The sequence below is a fragment of the Bos indicus genome, chromosome 28 (genome assembly GCF_029378745.1).
Source record: "Bos indicus isolate NIAB-ARS_2022 breed Sahiwal x Tharparkar chromosome 28, NIAB-ARS_B.indTharparkar_mat_pri_1.0, whole genome shotgun sequence".
Classification (NCBI taxonomy): domain Eukaryota; kingdom Metazoa; phylum Chordata; class Mammalia; order Artiodactyla; family Bovidae; genus Bos; species Bos indicus.
The window spans coordinates 15,554,727-15,575,154 of NC_091787.1; the positions used below are offsets into that span (position 1 = coordinate 15,554,727).

The 20,428-nt window shown below is 40.1% G+C and overlaps 1 protein-coding gene across 2 annotated transcripts; it reads right to left on the reverse strand.

Moving 5' to 3' along the window:
• Positions 1 to 3,268: 3,268 nt before the first annotated feature.
• On the reverse strand, positions 3,269 to 20,222 carry MRLN (myoregulin). 2 transcript variants are annotated; one of them, XM_019954200.2, is made up of 3 exons: positions 20,071 to 20,188; positions 5,896 to 6,029; positions 3,269 to 3,499 (listed from the first exon to the last, which is right to left on the reverse strand). In XM_019954200.2, exons 2-3 carry the CDS (start codon positions 6,020 to 6,022, stop codon positions 3,339 to 3,341), a joined length of 288 nt encoding a protein of 95 aa, XP_019809759.2. In that variant the 5' UTR covers positions 6,023 to 6,029; positions 20,071 to 20,188; the 3' UTR covers positions 3,269 to 3,338. The 2 variants fall into 2 exon arrangements, 1 of the variants encoding a protein (XP_019809759.2); XR_011564615.1 differs by having other exon boundaries at positions 3,471 to 3,499; positions 5,896 to 6,006; positions 20,071 to 20,222.
• Positions 20,223 to 20,428: the final 206 nt, after the last annotated feature.

Genomic DNA, 20,428 nt, shown 5'->3' on the forward strand with positions numbered 1-20,428 from the left:
TACTTCACAGAGCTACTCCTGTCTTCTTGATGTTTAAACAACATCTTAGATTTCTAGAACTCCTTTCTGTTATATGTCTTCCTGCAAATAGCAGTCCAGTTCATTTAGTAACTATGGTGTTTCTATGTGATATGCAAAGCCAATGATATTAATGCCACTTTTGATCTTTTCTTGGTTCTGTTTTGACACAGGAAGCACAGGAGACCCAGAGAAGCAGTGTAATCTGAGGTCACAGAACTGTTCAGTAGCCAGACAGTAGGAACACGTAGTCCGTGAACTTCCCTCCGCATCAGCATTTCTCAAATGCCTAGTAATCTCTGGGGATCTGGTTACAATGCAGATTCTGAATTTAATAGGTCTGGGGGATTGAAGGGCAAAACTAGGATCCTGTGTGTTTCCTAATCTCCCAGGACTTGTTGCTACTGGAGGTCCTCAGAACATCTTTCCCCACACCCTTCATGACACCCCAGATGTGTCCATCCTACTATCTCCTCCGATGGCAGTTGTAGTATTTGGGTATTCACTAATTTCCACCACTAACCTATCAAGCTCCATGAGAGCAGGAACTAGGTTTTATTCACTGCTTTGACCTGGCCACCCAGCACCATGCATGCCAAAAAAGAAACCAAATGAATATTTTTGAAAGGTTAAGTGACCTATTTCCAACTACACAGCCATAATAATTAAGTCTGTGATTTCTTATACAAATGAAATTATTTACTAAACAGAAACAGACTCACAGACTTAGAAAACAACTTTATGGTTACTGGAGGGAAGTGATAAATTGGGAGTTTGGAATTAACATATATACACTACTACCTTAAAAATAGATAGCCAACAAGGACTTACTGTATAGCACAGGGAAATCTGCTTAATATTCTTTCATAACCTAAATGGGAAAAAGAATTTGAAAAAGAATACACATATGTATATGTATAACTGAATCATTTTGCTAAACACCCAAAACACAAAACTATGAATCAACTATAGTCCAATATAAAGTAAACAATTAAAGAAGAATCAGCCATTTAATCAGTCTTTTAAAAGGCTATTCATCAAGTATCCTTTGTTGTCTGGAGTCACATTATGATACCCAGTTGTCATTGGGACCAAAATAACCAAATAAAAGCCACATAGGGTCAACCAGGTTATACTGGCTACAGAACAGTGTAAGGGGTCCGGGGGACAGAATCACATCCTTGGGCCTCCAGGACTGGTTAACCTAAGGTCATTCCAAGGGAAGGGGAAGATGTGGACCAGTCAGGGTGATGGAGGCTCGCTGGAACTCAGCACCACCTGTGGATGCTGAGAACCCCAGTCCTCCGTGGACGGCGCCTTTTTCATATGCCAGGCCTTCAACTAAGCACTTTGCACCTGTCATCTCATGCCATCCTCTGGACAAACCTATGACACAGGCACTTTTTTAATAGGTAAGGAAGCAGAGACTTAGGGTTATTAAACCGTAGGAGATACAGCCAAGATCTGGACCCAGGCAGTGTGCCTTCAGCATCAGTGCTTCTAACCATATCGTTGATTGCCTAGAAATACACGGGGACAAGAAGCAATTGCCCAGGCCTGGGAGTGACTCGACTCTCCACTCAATAACCTGATAAAAGGCTCCAACAAATCCCAAATAGAGGCGCTTGGGAAAAAACATATCATATCCACATTATATCCTAAAGGATGTCCAATGATATAGCATTGGAAAAGAGATTCTGTTACAGCAAATGCTCTCATAGTGTGATTCTATTTGGCTTATGGTTAAATATACAACTCCACTCAAAGGTTAAGTAAGAGTCAGTGAAGTAAGAAGTCTCAAAGGTCTCAGCTTCCTTTCACACTTCGTTAGGTCTCTCATGAAACCTTGCACTAATGTCTGGACCAAAGCTGAGAAGATGCTCATCACACGGAAGAGATCAGGATTTTGTGAAGCGTGTGTGTCCAATGTAAAAAGTTAAAAAGTCTAAAGGACAGAGAGAACTCCATTTTTCAAAGACTTAAAGAGTAGAATTCAAGTTATAGTTTAATACTGTCAGAAAACGAGGGAGTCAAAAAAACAGAGGAAGAGAACACATTGTTCAGTTGGATATGAGAAAAGGGTAAACTTAATCTGTTTTTGATAGAAGATTCTTAAATGTGGAATAAGAAAATAAATCAGGACAATACTAAAATATACCCATAGGGTCTTGAATAAAACATTACTGTCAAAAAAGTTGAACTGTATTTTAATTGCACTTGTTTCATTATTATTACCTTTGGGGGCAGCATGATATGATGGATTGTGAAGGCACAAGGCCTGGGTCTGCCACTCCCTAGGAATGGTCTCCAGCTAGCATAATTCTTCCAGTATTCGGCGTGCTCATCTGTGAAATGGACAACACACCCTTGCCTCCTAGGATTACTGGGAGTCGTATGTTAAATGACATACTGTGAGCATTTAGTTCCAAACAGAAAATCAACGCAGGTTGCATTCTGTATTCTCTTCTTTCTTATAAGTTCTGTTTTCCTAAAAGAATCTCTTTTTAAGCATTTCTATTCCTAACTTAAAGATTTGTTTGTTGGTAGAAACATAAAACTGTGGGGGATTAAGAAAAACAATCTACCTACACACAGATGAAATGTATATATAAGAAAATGAGAATAAACTATTAGCATATCATATGGAGAGATTATCTTATGCTAAGTTTGGTGTGTTAAAAAATAGAATCACATAATAAACAACAAGGTCCTGTTGTATAGGAGAGAAAACTATATTCAATATCCTGTGATAATCCATAATGGAACAGAATATGAAAAAGAATGTTATATATGTACAACTTAAACATTTTGCTGTACAGTAGAAATTAATTCAACACTGTAAATCAACTACACTTCATAAAATAAATTTTAAAAACAAAGTAAAAATTTAAAAATAGAACCATATAAAATTTCACATAGGCATGCATCCGTAATAAAAAAAAAATCACTCATAATTGTACACATTGTAGTCAATCTATTAACTATATCAATCAATCATGGTAAAAATTAAGAATTTTTTGATTCTTAAATTCATAAATTCATAAATTCTTAAATTTATGAATTCTTAAATTCATAAATTAAGAAATTTATGACAGTAGTATAGATTTTTGAAAAAAAATTCCATTTCAATTTATGTGAATGTTTTATAAACCATAAAGTTCTAAATAACAGACAATTTTGTTTTTATTGCAATGTCTTATTAGCTTCTAGAATAACTGGAAATGTCATCAAATTAAAATCACTCAATGTATTAAATTATAAAATTTTATTCACTGGAGTTCAATATGAAATTCACAAGTAAAGTAAAGGAAATCAGTTTTCTAAGAAGTTATAACAACATATATAATAGACAGGAAGTCAACAAAGATTACAAACAAAATTTTTAGAAGTCTTCCCACAATTTCATCTTCTAGACTTGTGGGGGTAGTAGTAGAAATTAATATCCAATTTTTACACGTCATATCCAAAATGCTTCTGCTTCCTAAGAAGTAAAATAAAGAGAAAATATCCTTAAATAAACACATTTGTAATCCTGATTTTTTAAACTCAATCTAATAATTTGCACAGTAAAGAAACAGTGATCAAGACATGTCTTTCAGTCAGGACTTTGTACATTTTAGTAACCAATCAATGAACTAAAATATTTTTCTCCTTAATGAATTAACGAACTTTTATCCACTAATTCTGACCATCTTAAGTCATAATCATTGAATTTTCTATTTGTCTGTCTATTTTTTGGCTGAGCTGTGAAGCCTGTGGGATCCAAGAGGGGATCAAATCTGGGCTGCAGCAGTGAATGCATAGAGTCCTAACCACAGGACCACTAGGGAATTCTCTTGTCTTTCTTTCTTTAAAAAAAATAAGCAAAAATTTTTTTAAAAGCTTAAGAACTATCAGAATTACCACTCTCTTCCCAATGTTATAAATTATCAGTTTATTTTTGAAGTCTTTTCTGCAAAGTCACTTATAACCATTTTTATGGAATCAGTGAAATTGCCACTTTTCTAACCTATAGCCAGTATTACCAGGAAATAAGAATTTGAAGTCATGCAAAAAGGCAGGTGATAAAATTTTTAAAAATTAAACAACAAAAGGTTTATTTCATTTCCTTGATCTTTCCTCAAAATCCTCTTTCTTATATTTTCAGTTCAGTTCAGTTCAGTCGCTCATTTGTGTCCAACTCTTTGTGACCCCATGAATTGCAGCACTCCAGGCCTCCCTGTCCATCACCAATTCCCGGAGTTCACTCAGACTCACGTCCATTGAGTCAGTGATGCCATCCAGCCATCTCATCCTCTGTCATCCCCTTCTCCTCCTGCCCCCAATCCCTCCCAGCATCAGAGTCTTTTCCAATGAGTCAACTCTTCGCATGAGGTGGCCAAAGTAATGGAGTTTCAGCTTTAGCATTATTCCTTCAAAAGAACACCCAGGACTGATCTCCTTTAGAATGGACTGGTTATTTTGGTCACTTATTAAGACATTAAATATTTTCATTTCCACCACACTTCTGTGTTCAGATGGTAAAGAATCCCTTCGCAATGCAGGAGACCTGGATTTGATCCCTGGGTCAGGAAAATTCCCTGGAGGAGGGAATGGCTACATACTCCAGTATTCTTGCCTGGAGAATCCCATGGACAGAGGAGCCTGGCAGGCTACAGTCCATGAGGTTGCAAAGAGCTGGATACTGCTGAGCAACTAACATTTACTTTCTGTGTTAATCAGTTTTTTTAAAAATATCTGGAATTTTTTAAAGTATTATGGAATTGCAAAAGGTATTAATTTGTAGTCTGTTGAGCACACTGTTAGAATGTTTTACTGAATGCCTGTCAGGTAGGGAATTTAGAACCATTTCCAACTCCTTTTTCCAGGAATGTAAGTTCAAATGAGTTAAGTAATTTTCAAAGCCTTGTATCCAAGTCCCTTATATACACTCAACTTAAAATGAGCATCAATACTTTTAAAAAGTGGCAAGATTGGGGTGGGAAAATATTTTCTGCTATTTTTTGCTCAAGCCCAAAAAGGCAGGTAGAGTTTTAGGAGAGAACATGAAAGAGAAACAGGGAGATAGATGCTGCTGCTGCTGCTAAGTCGCTTCAGTCGAGAACACTAGAGTGGGTTGCCATTTCCTTCTCCAATGCATGAAAGTGAAAAGTGAAAATGAAGTCACTCAGTCATGTCCGACTCTTAGCAACCCCATGGACTGGAGCCTACCAGGCTCCTCCATCCATGGGATTTTCCAGGCAAGAGTACTGGAGTGGGGTGCCATTGCCTTCTCCAGGGAGATAAATGAGATGTATACAAATACCTTCTCCCTCTTTTGATTGATACCTTCTCCCTCTTGATTTATCTCTGTGATAACTAACCCCTCCCTAAAGGAGGGGATGATTTGCCCCAAATTTGGCAGCAATCATTGGCAAGTGGTGATGGTGGTGGTGGTGGTTTGTGACCACAGAGAGCCCGTCAGGATCCTCTGTCCATGGAATTTCCCAGGCAAGAATACTACAGAGGATTGCCATTTCTCCAGGGGATCTTCCCAACAGGGATGGAACCAGCATCTCCTGCATTGCAGGTGGATTCTTTACTGCTGAGCCACCAGGGAAGCCCACATTGGCAAAGTAAACACTTAGAATTTCCCTTAAGTTCAACAATTCCTTGTTCCATGTTTGGGAAACAAGGGGTAAGAATAACACATGAATTTGCAAAGTGATATTCCTTGCCTCGTATTTCCTCCACCTCCAGCTTGTGTTTCTTCAGTCTGTACTCCGAGGGGTACCTTCAATTTTATCCAATTACAGTAAGAGAGAAACAGAATAGGAAGCAAGGGAAAGACCAGATGAGTGATGGGGATTGAAGAGTGCACAGAAACCCACTTCTCACCTGATTTAATCCAGGTAACGGTAGATAATGCTGCTCCTCGGTTTTCTCTCCAGCTGCTCTTCCTGGGACAAAGTGCATTCAGAACAGGTGGTCTCTTAGCAAGCTTGGTTCCTGTGTCAAAGCACATTAAAAGCCTTTACTGAATGGTGATGTAGTCTGTGAAGTGGACAGTCAGGGAGCCTGCGGGGAAAAACTCTCAAAGAAGTTGAGAAAAGGTCATACGTAAATTTTAGTGGATTACAGAAACTATAGCCAAAAACTACACCTTTCACAGAAAAGTCAAACAGAATTCTAGAATTTTCCTGACAGGGCAAACATTTACCACTCTTTTAATCACACTAGGACCACAGCCTTGTCTAACTCAATGAAACTAAGCCATGCCCCTGGGGCAACCCAAGATGGGCGGGTCATGGTGGAGAGATCTGACAGAAGGTGGTCCACTGGAGAAGGGAATGGCAAACCACTTCAGTATTCTTGCCTTGAGAACCCCATGAACAGTATGAAAGGGCAAAATGATAGGATACTGAAAGAAAAACTCCCCAGGTCAGTAGGTGCCCAATATGCTACTGGAGATCAGTGGAGAAATAACTCCAGAAAGAATGAAGGGATGGAGCCAAAGCAAAAAGAATACCCAGCTGTGGATGTGACTGGTGATAGAAGCAAGGTCCGATGCTGTAAAGAGCAATATTGCATAGGAACCTGGAACATCAGGTCCATGAATCAAGGCAAATTGGAAGTGGTCAAACAAGAGATGGCAAGAGTGAATGTTGACATTCTAGGAATCAGTGAACTAAAATGGACTGGAATGGGTGAATTTAACTCAGATGACCATTATATCTACTACTGCGGGCAGGAATCCCTCAGAAGAAATGGAGTGGCCATCATGGTCAACAAAAGAGTCCAAAATGCAGTACTTGGATGCAGTCTCAAAAACGACAGAATGATCTCTGTTCGTCTCCAAGGCAAACCATTCAATATCACAGTAATCCAAGTCTATGCCCCAACCAGTAATGCTGAAGAAGCCAAAGTTGAACGGTTCTATGAAGATCTACAAGACCTTTTAGAACTAACACCCAAAAAAGATGTCCTTTTCATTATAGGGGACTAGAATGCAAAAGTAGGAAGTCAAGAAACACCTGGAGTAACAGGCAAATTTGGCCTTGGAATATGGAATGAAGCAGGGCAAAGACTAATAGAGTTTTGCAAAGAAAATGCACTGGTCATAACAAACACCTTCTTCCAACAACACAAGAGAAGACTCTATACATGGACATCACCAGATGGTCAACACCGAAATCAGATTGATTATATTCTTTGCAGCCAAAGATGAAGAAGCTCTATACAGTCAGCAAAAACAAGACCGGGAGCTGACTGTGGCTCAGACCATGAACACCTTATTGCAAAATTCAGACTTAAATTGAAGAAAGTAGGGAAAACCACTAGACCATTCAGGTATGACCTAAATCAAATCCCTTATGATTATACAGTGGAAGTGAGAAATAGATTTAAGGGCCTAGATCTGATAGATAGAGTGCCTGATGAACTATGGAATGAGGTCCATGACATCGTACAGGAGCATCCCCATGGAAAAGAAATGCAAAAAAGCAAAATGGCTGTCTGGGGAGGCCTTACAAATAGCTGTGAAAAGAAGAGAAGTGAAAAGCAAAGGAGAAAATGAAAGATATAAACATCTGAGTGCAGAGTTCCAAAGAATAGCAAGAAGAGATAAGAAAGCCTTCTTCAGCGATCAATGCAAAGAAATAGAGGAAAACAACAGAATGGGAAAGACTAGAGATCTCTTCAAGAAAATTAGAGATACCAAGGGAACATTTTATGCAAAGATGGGCTCAATAAAAGACAGAAATGGTATGGACCTAACAGAAGCACAAGATATTAAGAAGAGATGGCAAGAATACACAGAAGAACTGTATAAAAAAGATCTTCACGACCCAGATAATCACGATGGTGACGTCCTGGAATGTGAAGTCAAGTGGGCCTTAGAAAGCATCACTACGAACAAAGCTAGTGGAGGTGATGGAATTCCTGTTGAGCTCTTTCAAATCCTGAAAGATGATGCTGTGAAAGTGCTGCACTCAATATGCCAGCAAATTTGGAAAACTCAGCAGTGGCCACAGGACTGGAAAAGGTCAGTTTTCATTCCAATCCCAAAGAAAGGCAATGCCAAAGATTGCTCAAACGACCGCACAGTTGCACTCATCTCACACGCTAGTAAAGTAATGCTCAAAATTCTCCAAGCCAGGCTTCAGCAATAGGTGAACCGTGAACTTCCTGATGTTCAAGCTGGTTTTAGAAAAGGCAGAGGAACCAGAAATCAAATTGCCAACATCTGCTGGATTATGGAAAAAGCAAGAGAGTTCCAGAAAAACATCTACTTCTGCTTTATTGACTATGCCAAAGCCTTTGACTGTGTGGATCACTATAAACTGTGGAAAATTCTGAAAGAGATGGGAATACCAGAACACCTGATCTGCCTCTTGAGAAATCTGTATGCAGGTCAGGAAGCAACAGTTAAAACTGGACATGAAACAACAGACTGGTTCCAAATAGGAAAAGGAGTACGTCAAGGCTGTATATTGTCACCCTGTTTATTTAACTTATATGCAGAGTACATTATGTGAAATGCTGGACTGGAAGAAACACAAGCTGGAATCAAGATTGCCGAGAGAAATATCAATCACCTCAGATATGCAGATGACACCACCCTTATGGCAGAAAGGAAAGAGGAACTAAAAAGCCTCTTGATGAAAGTGAAAGTGGAGAGTGAAAAAGTTGGCTTAAAGCTCAACATTCAGAAAACGAAGATCATGGCATCCGGTCCCATCACTTCATGGGAAATAGATGAGGAAACAGTGGAAACAGTGTCAGATTTTATTTTGAGGGGCTCCAAAATCACTGCAGATGGTGACTGCAGCCATGAAATTAAAAGACGCTTACTCCTTGGAAGGAAAGTTATGACCAACCTAGATGGCATATTCAAAAGCAGAGACACTACTTTGCCAACAAAGGTTCATCTAGTCAAAGCTATGGTTTTTCCTGTGGTCATGTATGGATGTGAGAATTGGACTGTGAAGAAGGCTGAGTGCCGAAGAATTGATGCTTTTAAACTGTGGTGTTGGAAAAGACTCTTGAGAGTCCCTTGGACTGCAAGGAGATCCAACCAGTCCATTCTGAAGGAGATCAGCCCTGGGATTTCTTTGGAAGGATTGATGCTAAAGCTGAAACTCCAGTACTTTGGCCACCTCATGCGAAGAGTTGACTCATTGAAAAAGACTCTGATGCTGGGAGGGATTGCGGGCAAGAGGAGAAGGGGACGACAGAGGATGAGATGTCTGGATGGCATCACTGACTCGATGGACATGAGTCTGAGTAAACTCCGGGAGTTGGTGATGGACAGGGAGGCCTGGCGTGCTACAATTCATGGGGTCGCAAAGAGTCGGACACGACTGAGCGACTGATCTGATCTGATCTAAAACAATAGCTCTCAGGGGGTGGGGGGAAGAGAAGAGATGTTGTTTAAGGGTTACATATGTGCCACTGATAGACAAATAAGTTCCAGAGCGGTAATATACAGTACAGTGAGCATAGTCGTAAAAGTGTATTATATACATTAAACTTGCTAAGAGACTAGGTATTAATTGCTTTCAGCACAGAAGAAATGACAATCATGTGACATGAAGAGGTGTTAGCTAGCGCTACCATGGCAGTCATATTACAATATAAACATATCAAACCAGTATACTGTACACCTTAAACTTACACAATGTTTGTGTCAAATATAACTTAAATTTTGAAAGTTCCTAAAATTATTTTTTAAATATATCTTTCATTATCTTCCATAGTACAACAAACAAAATTTCTTTCTGCATAAGAGGCAATACTTCATGAGATTTTATATCTGCTATAAATTTTATAAGTTTTAAGATTTTGTGTCACTTTTACAAACAAATTAGAAAGTGGAGGAGTGAATTTATTTGCAAAAAACAGGCTGTAAAATTCAGACACAACTGAAAAATTATTTATCCAAGAAAATGATGATTATTACAACTATGAAATAATAGAAACGTTACTTAGAAAATCATGTTGAAATATTTAAGTATGATGAAAACCAATACCTGAGGACCAGTAATTACAATCCTGGGTATATACCTGAAATACAAGCATAGATATTCACACCAGGACACACATTCAAACTTTATTTGTAATATACTGAAGCAACTTAGCAAAAGCAGCAGCAGCAACTTAAAAACAAACCAAATGCTTATTAGTAGATAGATAAATCCATATAATGGATTATACAATAATGAAAATTAAGTTACAGCTACATGAAAAAAATAGTGGTGAATTTTACAAACATAATATTGAGTTTTTAAAAGGAAGATACAAAAGAAAACACATGGTAAATACATTTATGTAAAGTAGGAAAACAATTAAAGCTGTATGACTTAGGGGTACGTAATATGGGTAGCAATGGTGTAGGTGATTAATTGATCAAGTGAAGCAAAGGACTGACTATCATAAAATCAGGATGGTGGTGGTGTTAATGGAAGGGGTGGAGAGCTTCCAGAAGTATTTCCTTTCTTTCTTTTAAATTTGGCCCTGCCACGCGCCATGCAAGGATTTGAGTTCTCCCTGCAGCGGAAGCACTGCGTCTGAGTCTTCATCACTGGACCACGGGGGAAATCTCTTTTATTTTTATAATTTTCACTTTCTGTCCTTGGTGGTGGTTATGTTGATAATTAGTTTTTAATTACTTCCTAAACTTTTGAACTATGGTGCTGGAGAAGACTCTTGCAAGTCCCTTGGACTGCAAGGAGATCCAACCACTCCATCCTAAAGGAGACCAGTCCTGGGTATTCACTGGAAGGACTGATGCTGAGGCTGAAACTCCAATACTTTGGCCACCTCATGCAAAGAGTTGACTATTGGAAAAGACCCTGATGCTGGGAGGGACTAGGGGCAGGAGGAGAAGGGGACGACAGAGGATGAGATGGCTGGATGGCATCACTGACTCGATGGACATGAGTCTGAGTCAATTCTGGGAGTTTGTGATGGACAGGGAGGCCTGGGGTGCTGCGATTCATGGGGTCGAAAGGAGTTGAACACGACTGAGCGACTGAACTGAACTGAAACTGCACATAGAAATTTTATAGGCCTTTCTCTAGGTATGTACACAATTGAAATATTCTTTTAAAAAGCCAGAGAATTCTCTACAAATCTCAATAATGGCTATAGTTGTCAAGTTTGGGTGAAGGACTATATGTGATTTTTTTCCCTTTGTTTCTTTCACTTCTCACATTTTCATTTAAAGGATGTCACTTATGAAACTTCAGAACACTAAAGAAAATAGTCTTCTAACTCCCTGTCCTCTTTCTTTTCCATCTATTTAAAAGTAATGATTCTATCTCTGTCAAACAAATCATTTTAACAAATATGAACTCGGGAAAATTAAATGTATCAGTGAGAGATGTGAATGAAAATATGTAACCTACACTTAATCCAATAAATTATGCATTTTCATTAAAATGTTTCACTGACCCATTTCATTTTTCTTGAGTTTATATTAAATCTCTTTGGCTAAAGAACATGTTCTTGCTTCATTCCAAAATGCTCATGAAAAACAGGAATGTGGGTGGTTCCTGTTTGGGTCTTCTCCTTAATGTTAGATCTGTTTCTAGAACTAAATCAGTGGAAGCACTCGAATCTGTACCACCACAAGTTTACTAGCACACTCAGATTTTACTGAGGATTAAATGATGCTTGATTTACATTTTGCCTGATTAGTCCTTGCTATGCTAGAAGCTTGGTAACCATGTGTTTTTTCTCTTAGGAACATTCTTTTGGAGGAATGGCTATTTCACAGCAGCATTTTCAGAAAAAAAGATGATTTGTAGTGTTTTTTATTGGCTAAAACATGCACTGAATAAACACATTTCAAAAATAAGTTGATTAATTTTAAACAAGTTAGCATGCTTCTTAATGTGTAATAGAATGTATTGAGTGGAACGATCTTATTTTGAATACAACATTTAAAAATCCTAGCTAAAATAACATTAACTCCAATTTCTGATATAAGACATCCAGGTTATTTGGGGCCTAACATATTTCATGTTGAAATTTCAGATGCCTGCAAATAATTGCCCCTATGTTTTGAATGTCTCTCTATACCTTTCTTTTCCCTATTTCCAAAAGGCAATGAGAAACAATTTATTTTGTAGAAATTAATTTCTAGAAAGTTATATTGAAAGTAGTATGAATAATCTCTTATCTAGTTTTCAAAACCTGTCTTTATTATATTCTCTTTTGACTCCACCAAGAGTCCAAATAATCTAACCCAAATTAATCTGTTTATTGAATGGTTGAACAGTGGTGTCCCACGAAGAAAGTTAGACAAATGTCTAGTAGTAGTCACTTTTGGTCTCTGGGGGTTGAATTTCATTCCATTCTCTGTTTTTTACCCTGCCATCAGCTTGTAGGCACTAGCCTTTCAAATCTCTAGAATCCTGTAGATTGTAGAGACTCCTGGGACCCCAAGAAAAGTGCACCGTTGCAATTCATGGGGTCACAAAGAGTTGGACATGACTGAGCGACTGAACTGAACTGAACTTGGTCCCCTAGGAAAATCAAAACATGCAAATGAACCAGTAAAACCCCCTCTATTACATAAAATTATTACTTGTCCTAAGACTTCACACATTTCTCAATCTCTCCCAACCTCTACTATTTCCACTTATTAGGCGTGGAGTCTCGGTCAAGACAAAGAAGAGAACATACTTTGCAAAGTCTGTTTTTCAATCAGAAGAAAAACACTTTTCATTGGATTCAAGATTATAGTCTTAAACACATGAGTCACATTTCAAAAATATTTTCTGTTTTGATAAGAATTTGCTAATCCTACTTGTTTCCATCAATATCTAATGGTCAAGATAACATTCATAGACATTCCCTAGAGACACAAATAGAAAAATGAGACACAATTGAAATCTGTCCACTCTTGCTTAACAAGTCACTTAAAGTGGCTCAGACAGTAAGGAATCTGCCTGCAATGCAGGAGACCTGGGTTCAATCCCTGGATTGAGACGATCCCCTGGAGAAGGAAACGGCTAGCCACTCCAGGATTCTTACCTGGAGAATCCCATGGACAGAGGAGCCTGGCAGGCTCCAGTCCATGGGGTCATGAAGAGTTGGATAGGACTGAGCAACTACCTGTTTCACTTTTACGTTTAAGTAAAGTATAATAATAGCCATTTATCATGGGTCTAGTACGTGCCCAGTTGTGATTAGGCCCTACTGGGACATGGAGCAACTGCCCAAGGTTCGAAGCTAGAGCCTTGACGCTAGTAACCTAGAGCTTTAGCCCCCAGATGCCACTCTGTTTCAACTGCATGGATTTATTAATGTTTTCAAATGAAACGGACCGAAATGGAAATATCCACATGTAATTACCAACAGCCATTCTTTCTCTTTAGTCCTGACTCCCTTCTGTATATGTGAACTGCTGGGTGAACAAAGGGATGGATAGTCTTGCAGTTACCCCTCTGGGCCTGATAACCCTGAATTTGCTGGAATACTTTTACAACAGCCAATTTTATTCACATCAAAACCATCTTCTCTTTATAAATGGATCTTTCACAGGCCACTACTGCAAGCTTACTATCTAACAACCTGATTAGCTGAAAGTTCAGGTTTTTTTAATTTGTTTTTTATGAGCTTTTACTCTCTGCAATTTTATTCTCTCCTATTATTCGTTTTGTTATCAACCCACTGATCATCTTATGACCGACAAGTTTGTCCCCTTCATCTTTTTTTTTCAGCTGTGCCAGCGGCTTGTGGTATCTTAGTTTCTCAATCAGGGATTGAACCCATGTTCCCTGCAGTGGAAACAAGAAATCTTAACCACTGGCCCACCAGGGAATTTCTCCTCTTGATCTTATTAACATTAGCTGGATGGAGAAATAACAAGAATGCTTCCAGGACTTGGTAGTTGAGAGATGGGTCAGGAATAAGATTGGTGGTATTTGACTCGGATCTGCCACTTACCATGAGACCCTGGGCAAGTCATGTTAACTCTCTGTGCCTCTGTTTGTTAGCACTTCTATAAAATGGGGATGACAATAACTGTGTGTGTGCGTGTGTGTGTGTGTGCACGCTCAATTGTGTCTGACTCTTTGTGACCCCATGGACTGTATCCCACAACGCTCCTCTGTCCATGGAATTTTCCAGGCAAGAATACTGGAGTGAGTTGCCATTTCCTACTCCAAGGGAATCTTCCTGAACCAGGGATCAAACCCGAGCTTCTTGTGTTTCCTACATTGGGAGAAGATTCTTTACTACTGTGCCACCTGGTAAGCCCAATAAGGACAGTAGCCACTCCTTAGGGCAGTGTGAGAATTAAATGAGATAATACTTGTGCCTAGGGAGTAAACACTTAATAGGCAAGGGTAACTATGATTATCAGTTATACGCTACCATATCACCTCCTAGATGGTACCCCTTGAATGAATCAGTTTTCTCAGTTTCTCTTTAGGTATCCAAACATGCAAAACTGTCACACACCTACTCATCTTTTGAAGCCCAACATATCTCCTCTGTGATCCTTCCTGATGTCCTCTGGCAGCATTTAGTGTCCACTTATCTGGAATGTATTGAAACTCACTATAGTGTATTATGGTTATTTGCATGCAGCCCCCATGGGCAGCTGCTGTCTTCCTAGAAAGTGGGGATGGACTTACCCATCCTGAATCCCACTGCATCCTGGTATCTGATGTTAATCATTTTTAACAATATTGATTTAATAATTGCACATCAAGCAGAAGCTTTCTTGGAAGACTGAAAGTTCATTTTGCTCAAAAGACAACTACAACAAGAAAAACACATATAGTAAGTCTACTTTTACCACCAAAATTTCAAAAATAAAATCCCAAAGTTGGGTAGTTTCAATTTTGTCTCCAGAAAATGTCTCTCTCCCACAAAATTTATGTTTAACGAAATTTATCTTTTAGAAACCTGAGAAATCATATAGGAATCATACCTTGTTGATGTTTTTCTTTTTTTTTTTTTTTGGCCTGTAATTATGAGACCTGGTCAAATGTTGGAAGAGAACAAAACTTTTGTACCAGCCTACAGGGTTTCACGATGGAACTGTCCTGTTGGGATAGTTACTATTTCTCCAGCATAATGGTGATTTGTCTCCTTAAGATTCTAGAAACAGATGACAGCCTGGTAGGATAGGAGACATCAACTCCTTAATTTTGAGTCATTCAGAAGTTAACTAAAAAATCAGGCATATTCAATAGTTACAAGGATTTTGTGCATTCTGTAAGTTTCCAAAACAGAGTTCAAGGTGCATTTTCTGAATTAATTATGTGAAGAATTACATGAAGAAGAGAATTTAACAGATATCTGAGAAATTAACTCATCAATAATATGAGCATTGTACAGGGAAAGCTTGAATGAGAATAATTATAAATGGCATATGGTTTTACACTGAAGTGATTATGAGCATGATTGTTAAACCTAGTTTCTTGATTAAAATATGATTTCAAGGAGACCTTTCTCTAGCTAGGAAAAACAACTGTAGTGAAAAAATCTCAACTATGACAGAAATGTTAGCACTGGCAAAGAAATTAGAGATTTCTTCCAGCTTCTCATTTGACAAGCGAGGCCCAGAGAAGTACAGTAACTTGTCTGAGGTCACATGGTTACTTTTCTTCTGAGCTGCCATATTAATTGCCTCAGCAAGTTTTGGATACATTTATGATAAATTGGATTCTGCATTTCACCAGACTTGGCTATTTGAAGCTATTCTACCTTCAACACCTCCCAGCTGCTTTGATTCAGGCCAAGGGAAGGCCAATGTCCAGGATAAAATAAGCCACAAGGAGAACTTGGAAACTTGGGAGGTAAGACTTGCCAGAATTGACAAAGTGGACTTTGCTTGGAGACAGAAACACATGCTCTGTTGAGCGTTGGGGGTCAGGAAGGTTGTGGAGCCGGATGGAACTGGTTTGAGATCCTGGTTCTGGCTGGTATTAGCACGATAGCCATTGACCAGACATTTAACCTCACCTGCTATCTCATCTGGATAGACGTAACCAGTCTTGCATGGGATTGAAAGGATTTTATTGATAACTGTAGTTAAGAAGGGCCTGCACATATTCTGATTTTAATCTCATAAAGCCACATGAGGTGAGCGCTAATGCTTCTATTTCCTTAGTTGGAGAGACTGATGACCAGAGACCTCAGGGAGCTATCTGAGATCACACTCCAGGGGATGACCAGGGATTTGAATGGAGGTCAGTTTGGCTTCAAAGCCTTAGCCACTGCAGCATCTCAGCGGTGGTCAAAAGAAAAAGGTGAGTTAAGAGCCCAGCATGTTGCCTGGCAACAGATAAAAGAATGGTTGATATGATGAAGCTTGAGAGTCAAAAAGGTGGACACTTCCTGCAGTCCGACAATGATGGAGGGAGGTGGGGGACTCAGATGGACTTAAGAGATGGCAAGCCCCAGGAAGCCGGGACAGACGCGCAGAGATGTGGGCCAGAGGGCACTGTCTGGCCTGGCAGAGCTCCATGAGGGTCCACCTGACCCCTAGGAGTGCAGAGAGGGTCCCAGACCTCTGTGGAATCCCTCTGTTCTCCTCCTCTTCGACTGTAGTTCTCAAGCTTTCTCTCCATGTCAATATCTGTCCAATCTGGGCTTTCCCAAGCCATATATGACCATTAATTAATTAATTAATTGTTTTGGCCATGTGCACAGCATGTGGCAGGGCTTCCCAGGTAGCTCAGTGGTAAATAATCTGCCTCCCAATGCAGGAGATGCAGGAGACTCAGGATCAAGAAGATCCCCTGGAGTAGGAAATGGCACCCCACTCTAGTATTCTTGCCTGGGAAATCCCATGGACAGAGGAGCCTGGTGGGCTACAGTCCAAGGGGTTGCAAAGAGTCAGACACGACTGAGTGAGCACACAGGAACACACAGCATGTGGGATCTCAGTTCCCTGACCAGGGAAGGACCTTCCCTGCGTTGGAAGTGAGGAGCCTTAACCCCTGGAGCACCAGAGAAGTCCCTTGCCTCCCACATCTTGAGTAAATATTCCAGCCCTAAAATGAACAGTTTTTCTACCTATGAACAAACATCTCCTCTTAATCATCCAGTACCGAGACTCCTGAAAGCTGAAATTTTCCAAGACCCTGTTCCTAAACCAAATAGGAGATTGCATTGCCCCTAAGAAGACATAAATTACTCAGTTACAGGCACTTAACATTAAGAAAGATTCTGGAACCAAAACAATCAAAATGTTTTCAACCTTCTCCCTGCCAAGTTCCCCAACCCTTGCCAGGAATCACAGCTGTAGCGCAGTCTTACGAGGCCAAACTGTCCAGAGCTGTGGCGAGGACCAGCCCTACAAAGCTTCCTTGCGGAACCCCACAGGGCAGTGCCACATGACACCTTCCATGGTGTGATGAAGCAGGAGTGGAGCTGAGGCCGGGTGCTTATTTGTTGGCTTTGGGGGTTTTATCTGCAGAGCTCTCATATCGAAACAAGTGTCCTCCTAAGTTTGGCGAGTGGAGGGGAGGTCTCTGGACCTGTTTGACTTCTTAAAAGCATTCAGGAAAACCTTTTAAACTACTTTCTTGGCCTGCAACACACACTCCTTTGCCTAAATTCACTGCTAGCAGTTTTGTCTTTTTAATCTAATACTTGATTTCTGAAACCAGCTAAGTGTTATTTGGAGTCAAGTTAAGCTGAGAAGGCAGATGGCCAGGTTGGAGTAACAGAATTTCAGGTTCAATGAAAGACTGTAACCTCTCCTAAGGCCAAATTAAATTTCTAGCATTTAGCACAGGGCTGGGGCTTCCCTGATAGCTCAGTTGGTAAAGAATCCAGCTGCAATGCAGAAGACATTGGTTCTGTTCCTGGATTGGGAAGATCTGCTGGAGAAGGGACAGGCTACCCACTCCAGTATTCTTGGGCTTCCCTTGTGGCTCAGCTGGTAAAGAATCTGCCTGCAATGAGGGAGACCTGGGTTCGAGCCCTGGGTTGGGAAGATCCCTGGAGAAGGAAAAGGCTACCCACACCAGTATTCTGGCCTAGAGAATTCTATGAACTGTATAGTCCATGGAGTTGCAAAGAGTTGGACACGACTGAGCAGCTTTCACTTTCACTTTGGAACAAAACCGGTACTCCAAAAAAACCAAAAAACAAAAAAACTGGGGTGGGGAGGTTGAGATTCGGCTTCATGGTGAGTTTTTCTGTGCCTCCCAAGCTTGTTGCTTAGAAGGTAAACCCAGGGAGGAACACTGAAAAGCAATGAGCTGTTTTCTAAGAATGCACAGCTCTCCAAGGTAAGGTCTGATGATAATACCCATCCTCAGTGAATAAGTTTTGGAAATGGTGGCCCTGTGGGATGCCGGCCCACTGTTTGTAGTTCTCATGTACCATGGATCAAGGCCATTCTGACTTACATCAGTTGCTCATGAAATGACTTCTCTCTCCTACCTTATTCTGAGTTTACTGACCCTTTGCTAATCTAGCATTGTGTCTTCACACAGTGGGAATTAAATAAATATTTGCAGAATGAAAGCTTGCAGTGGAAAACAAAATCTCATCCTGTCTCCTGAGCATACAGGGTAACACTTTGGGAAGTAGGTATTGTCTGAAACAACCCTCCTTTCTGTCTCATCCAGACACAGAATTGGAGCTAGGAAGTGGGGTAACCAGATCTTTCAGAATGACAGAAGCATGGAACCAAAAGAAAAATTTCAGAATGCTGATTATAGAAGAGCAGAAAAGTTTATTAAAACAATAGCTTGTGCTTTGAAATTGTTTTGAAAGTTTCCCCAGCATCGTTGATCTTATAGTTGTTTAGTCATTAAGTCATGTCCAACTCTTTGCAACCCCATGGACTGTGGCATGCCAGGCTTCCTCATCCTTCACTATCTCTTGTAGTTTAGCCATAGCCTAATGTCCCGAACTGCTTACCATATGGCATCCTCCAATGGCCCCATCCTCAGCATTCCCATGGCTGATACGATCCTAAGGATGAAGTTATTAAAAGCACCGAAAGCCAATTATTGTCCCTACAGTTTAAACTTTCCCATCAAAGACCACGTTGGAGGTTCTAGGTTAAGAAGATTCAAGAAAAAATTCAAATGAGGAACTTCATCAATAATCTTTCCATACTAGGCCACTTAGAAACATGGTGAGTAAAACCCACCACCTTATCAAAGAGGTTATAACTCTCATCTCATAAACAAGGAAACTGAGGCTCAGAGAGGGTGACTACTTGCTTAAGGTCGCACAGCCTGTTGAGCCAGGCCTCAGTACCAAGCCAGCATCTGCCTCCTTCCAGTTCCCGTGATGCCTCTCTTATTCAGCAGCCTGATGCACATGTTCAAGAGGACTGAACATACGTAACCGAAGCAGAAACTCTCTTAGTCTGTAATCCTGAGGAGGGACTGGAGTGTCAGCTTTCATCTTTTCTGAGAGGGCTGGGCAAGGCCCCAGCTTCAGGGTCCTCCTTTTCTAGACTGAAAACACAGTGACCTACTTTTCAGGACTCTCAGAAACAACCATTATTTCAAAAGAAAAAAAAAAAAAGGCTTCAAGGACAAAGCCTTTGGTAAACACTCAAGAAGGCAATAAATTCAAGCAACATGACAGACACCCTCTCTCTGCAGCAAATCTCAAACACGGGGCAATGACAGACAAGGCCCAAGTGTCCAGTCCAATATTCCCCTGCAGACACTTTCCATATGTGAAACTTCTCTTTGAAATCACTGACATCCTCTCTTTGGGGAGGGGGACACAGAAAGACAGAAATACTGTTAATAATTAATATAAAATAATTATTAATAAATATTAATATCTGGCATGACCACAAGGCTGGGTCAAGCTTTGAGATCATATTAATCCCTTGCTTCTCCTTCTGCCTTTATTAATCCAGAAGGAAATGGAGGGGATAGAATTCTAATTCATATTAGATCATATAACCAGCCTTATAAAAACTGGAGAGACATTGAAAGATAAGGAGAGAAAATAGTCTTCCAGAGTCTTTGAGCTTCCTGTATTCCCCTACCAGAACCAAGCAAGACTTCTGCTAAACTTTCCTCTTGTCAACATTTTAAAAGGCCACTTAAAAAAAAAAAAACTTACTGTTCAGGGGTTCGATAAGCGAAGTCCAAAGTCAAGGAGATGATCTCTTTCTTTTGTGAAAAACACCATCTGCTCCTAGGTGGCTCTGGAGACTTGCTGGGCTGTTATTAATAACTGGCTTAGCGCTTTGCTGAGAAACATGAGCCAGGCTGTCATGGGAGGAGGCGAGTGGGGAGGAACAGACAGACACAGGTGGGATAAATGATGACAAAAATACCCTTAGGCCCACAGAGGAGTGCAAATAACCCATGAGTAGGGGTGGGTCCCTCCACAATCAGTACTCATGTCAAAGGTGCTAAAAGTTCAATATCAACTAACCACTCTCTACTATCTTACTCTCTTGGAAAATGTCATGACT

Coding starts and splice junctions, on each gene's coding strand:
- MRLN (XM_019954200.2), bottom strand. CDS start 6,022: ATGTGCTTTGACACAGGAACCAAGCTTGCTAAGAGACCACCTGTTCTG. Junction 3,500..5,895: donor CGTTACCTGGATTAAATCAG/GTGAGAAGTGGG, acceptor TTTACTTCTTAG/GAAGCAGAAGCATTTTGGAT.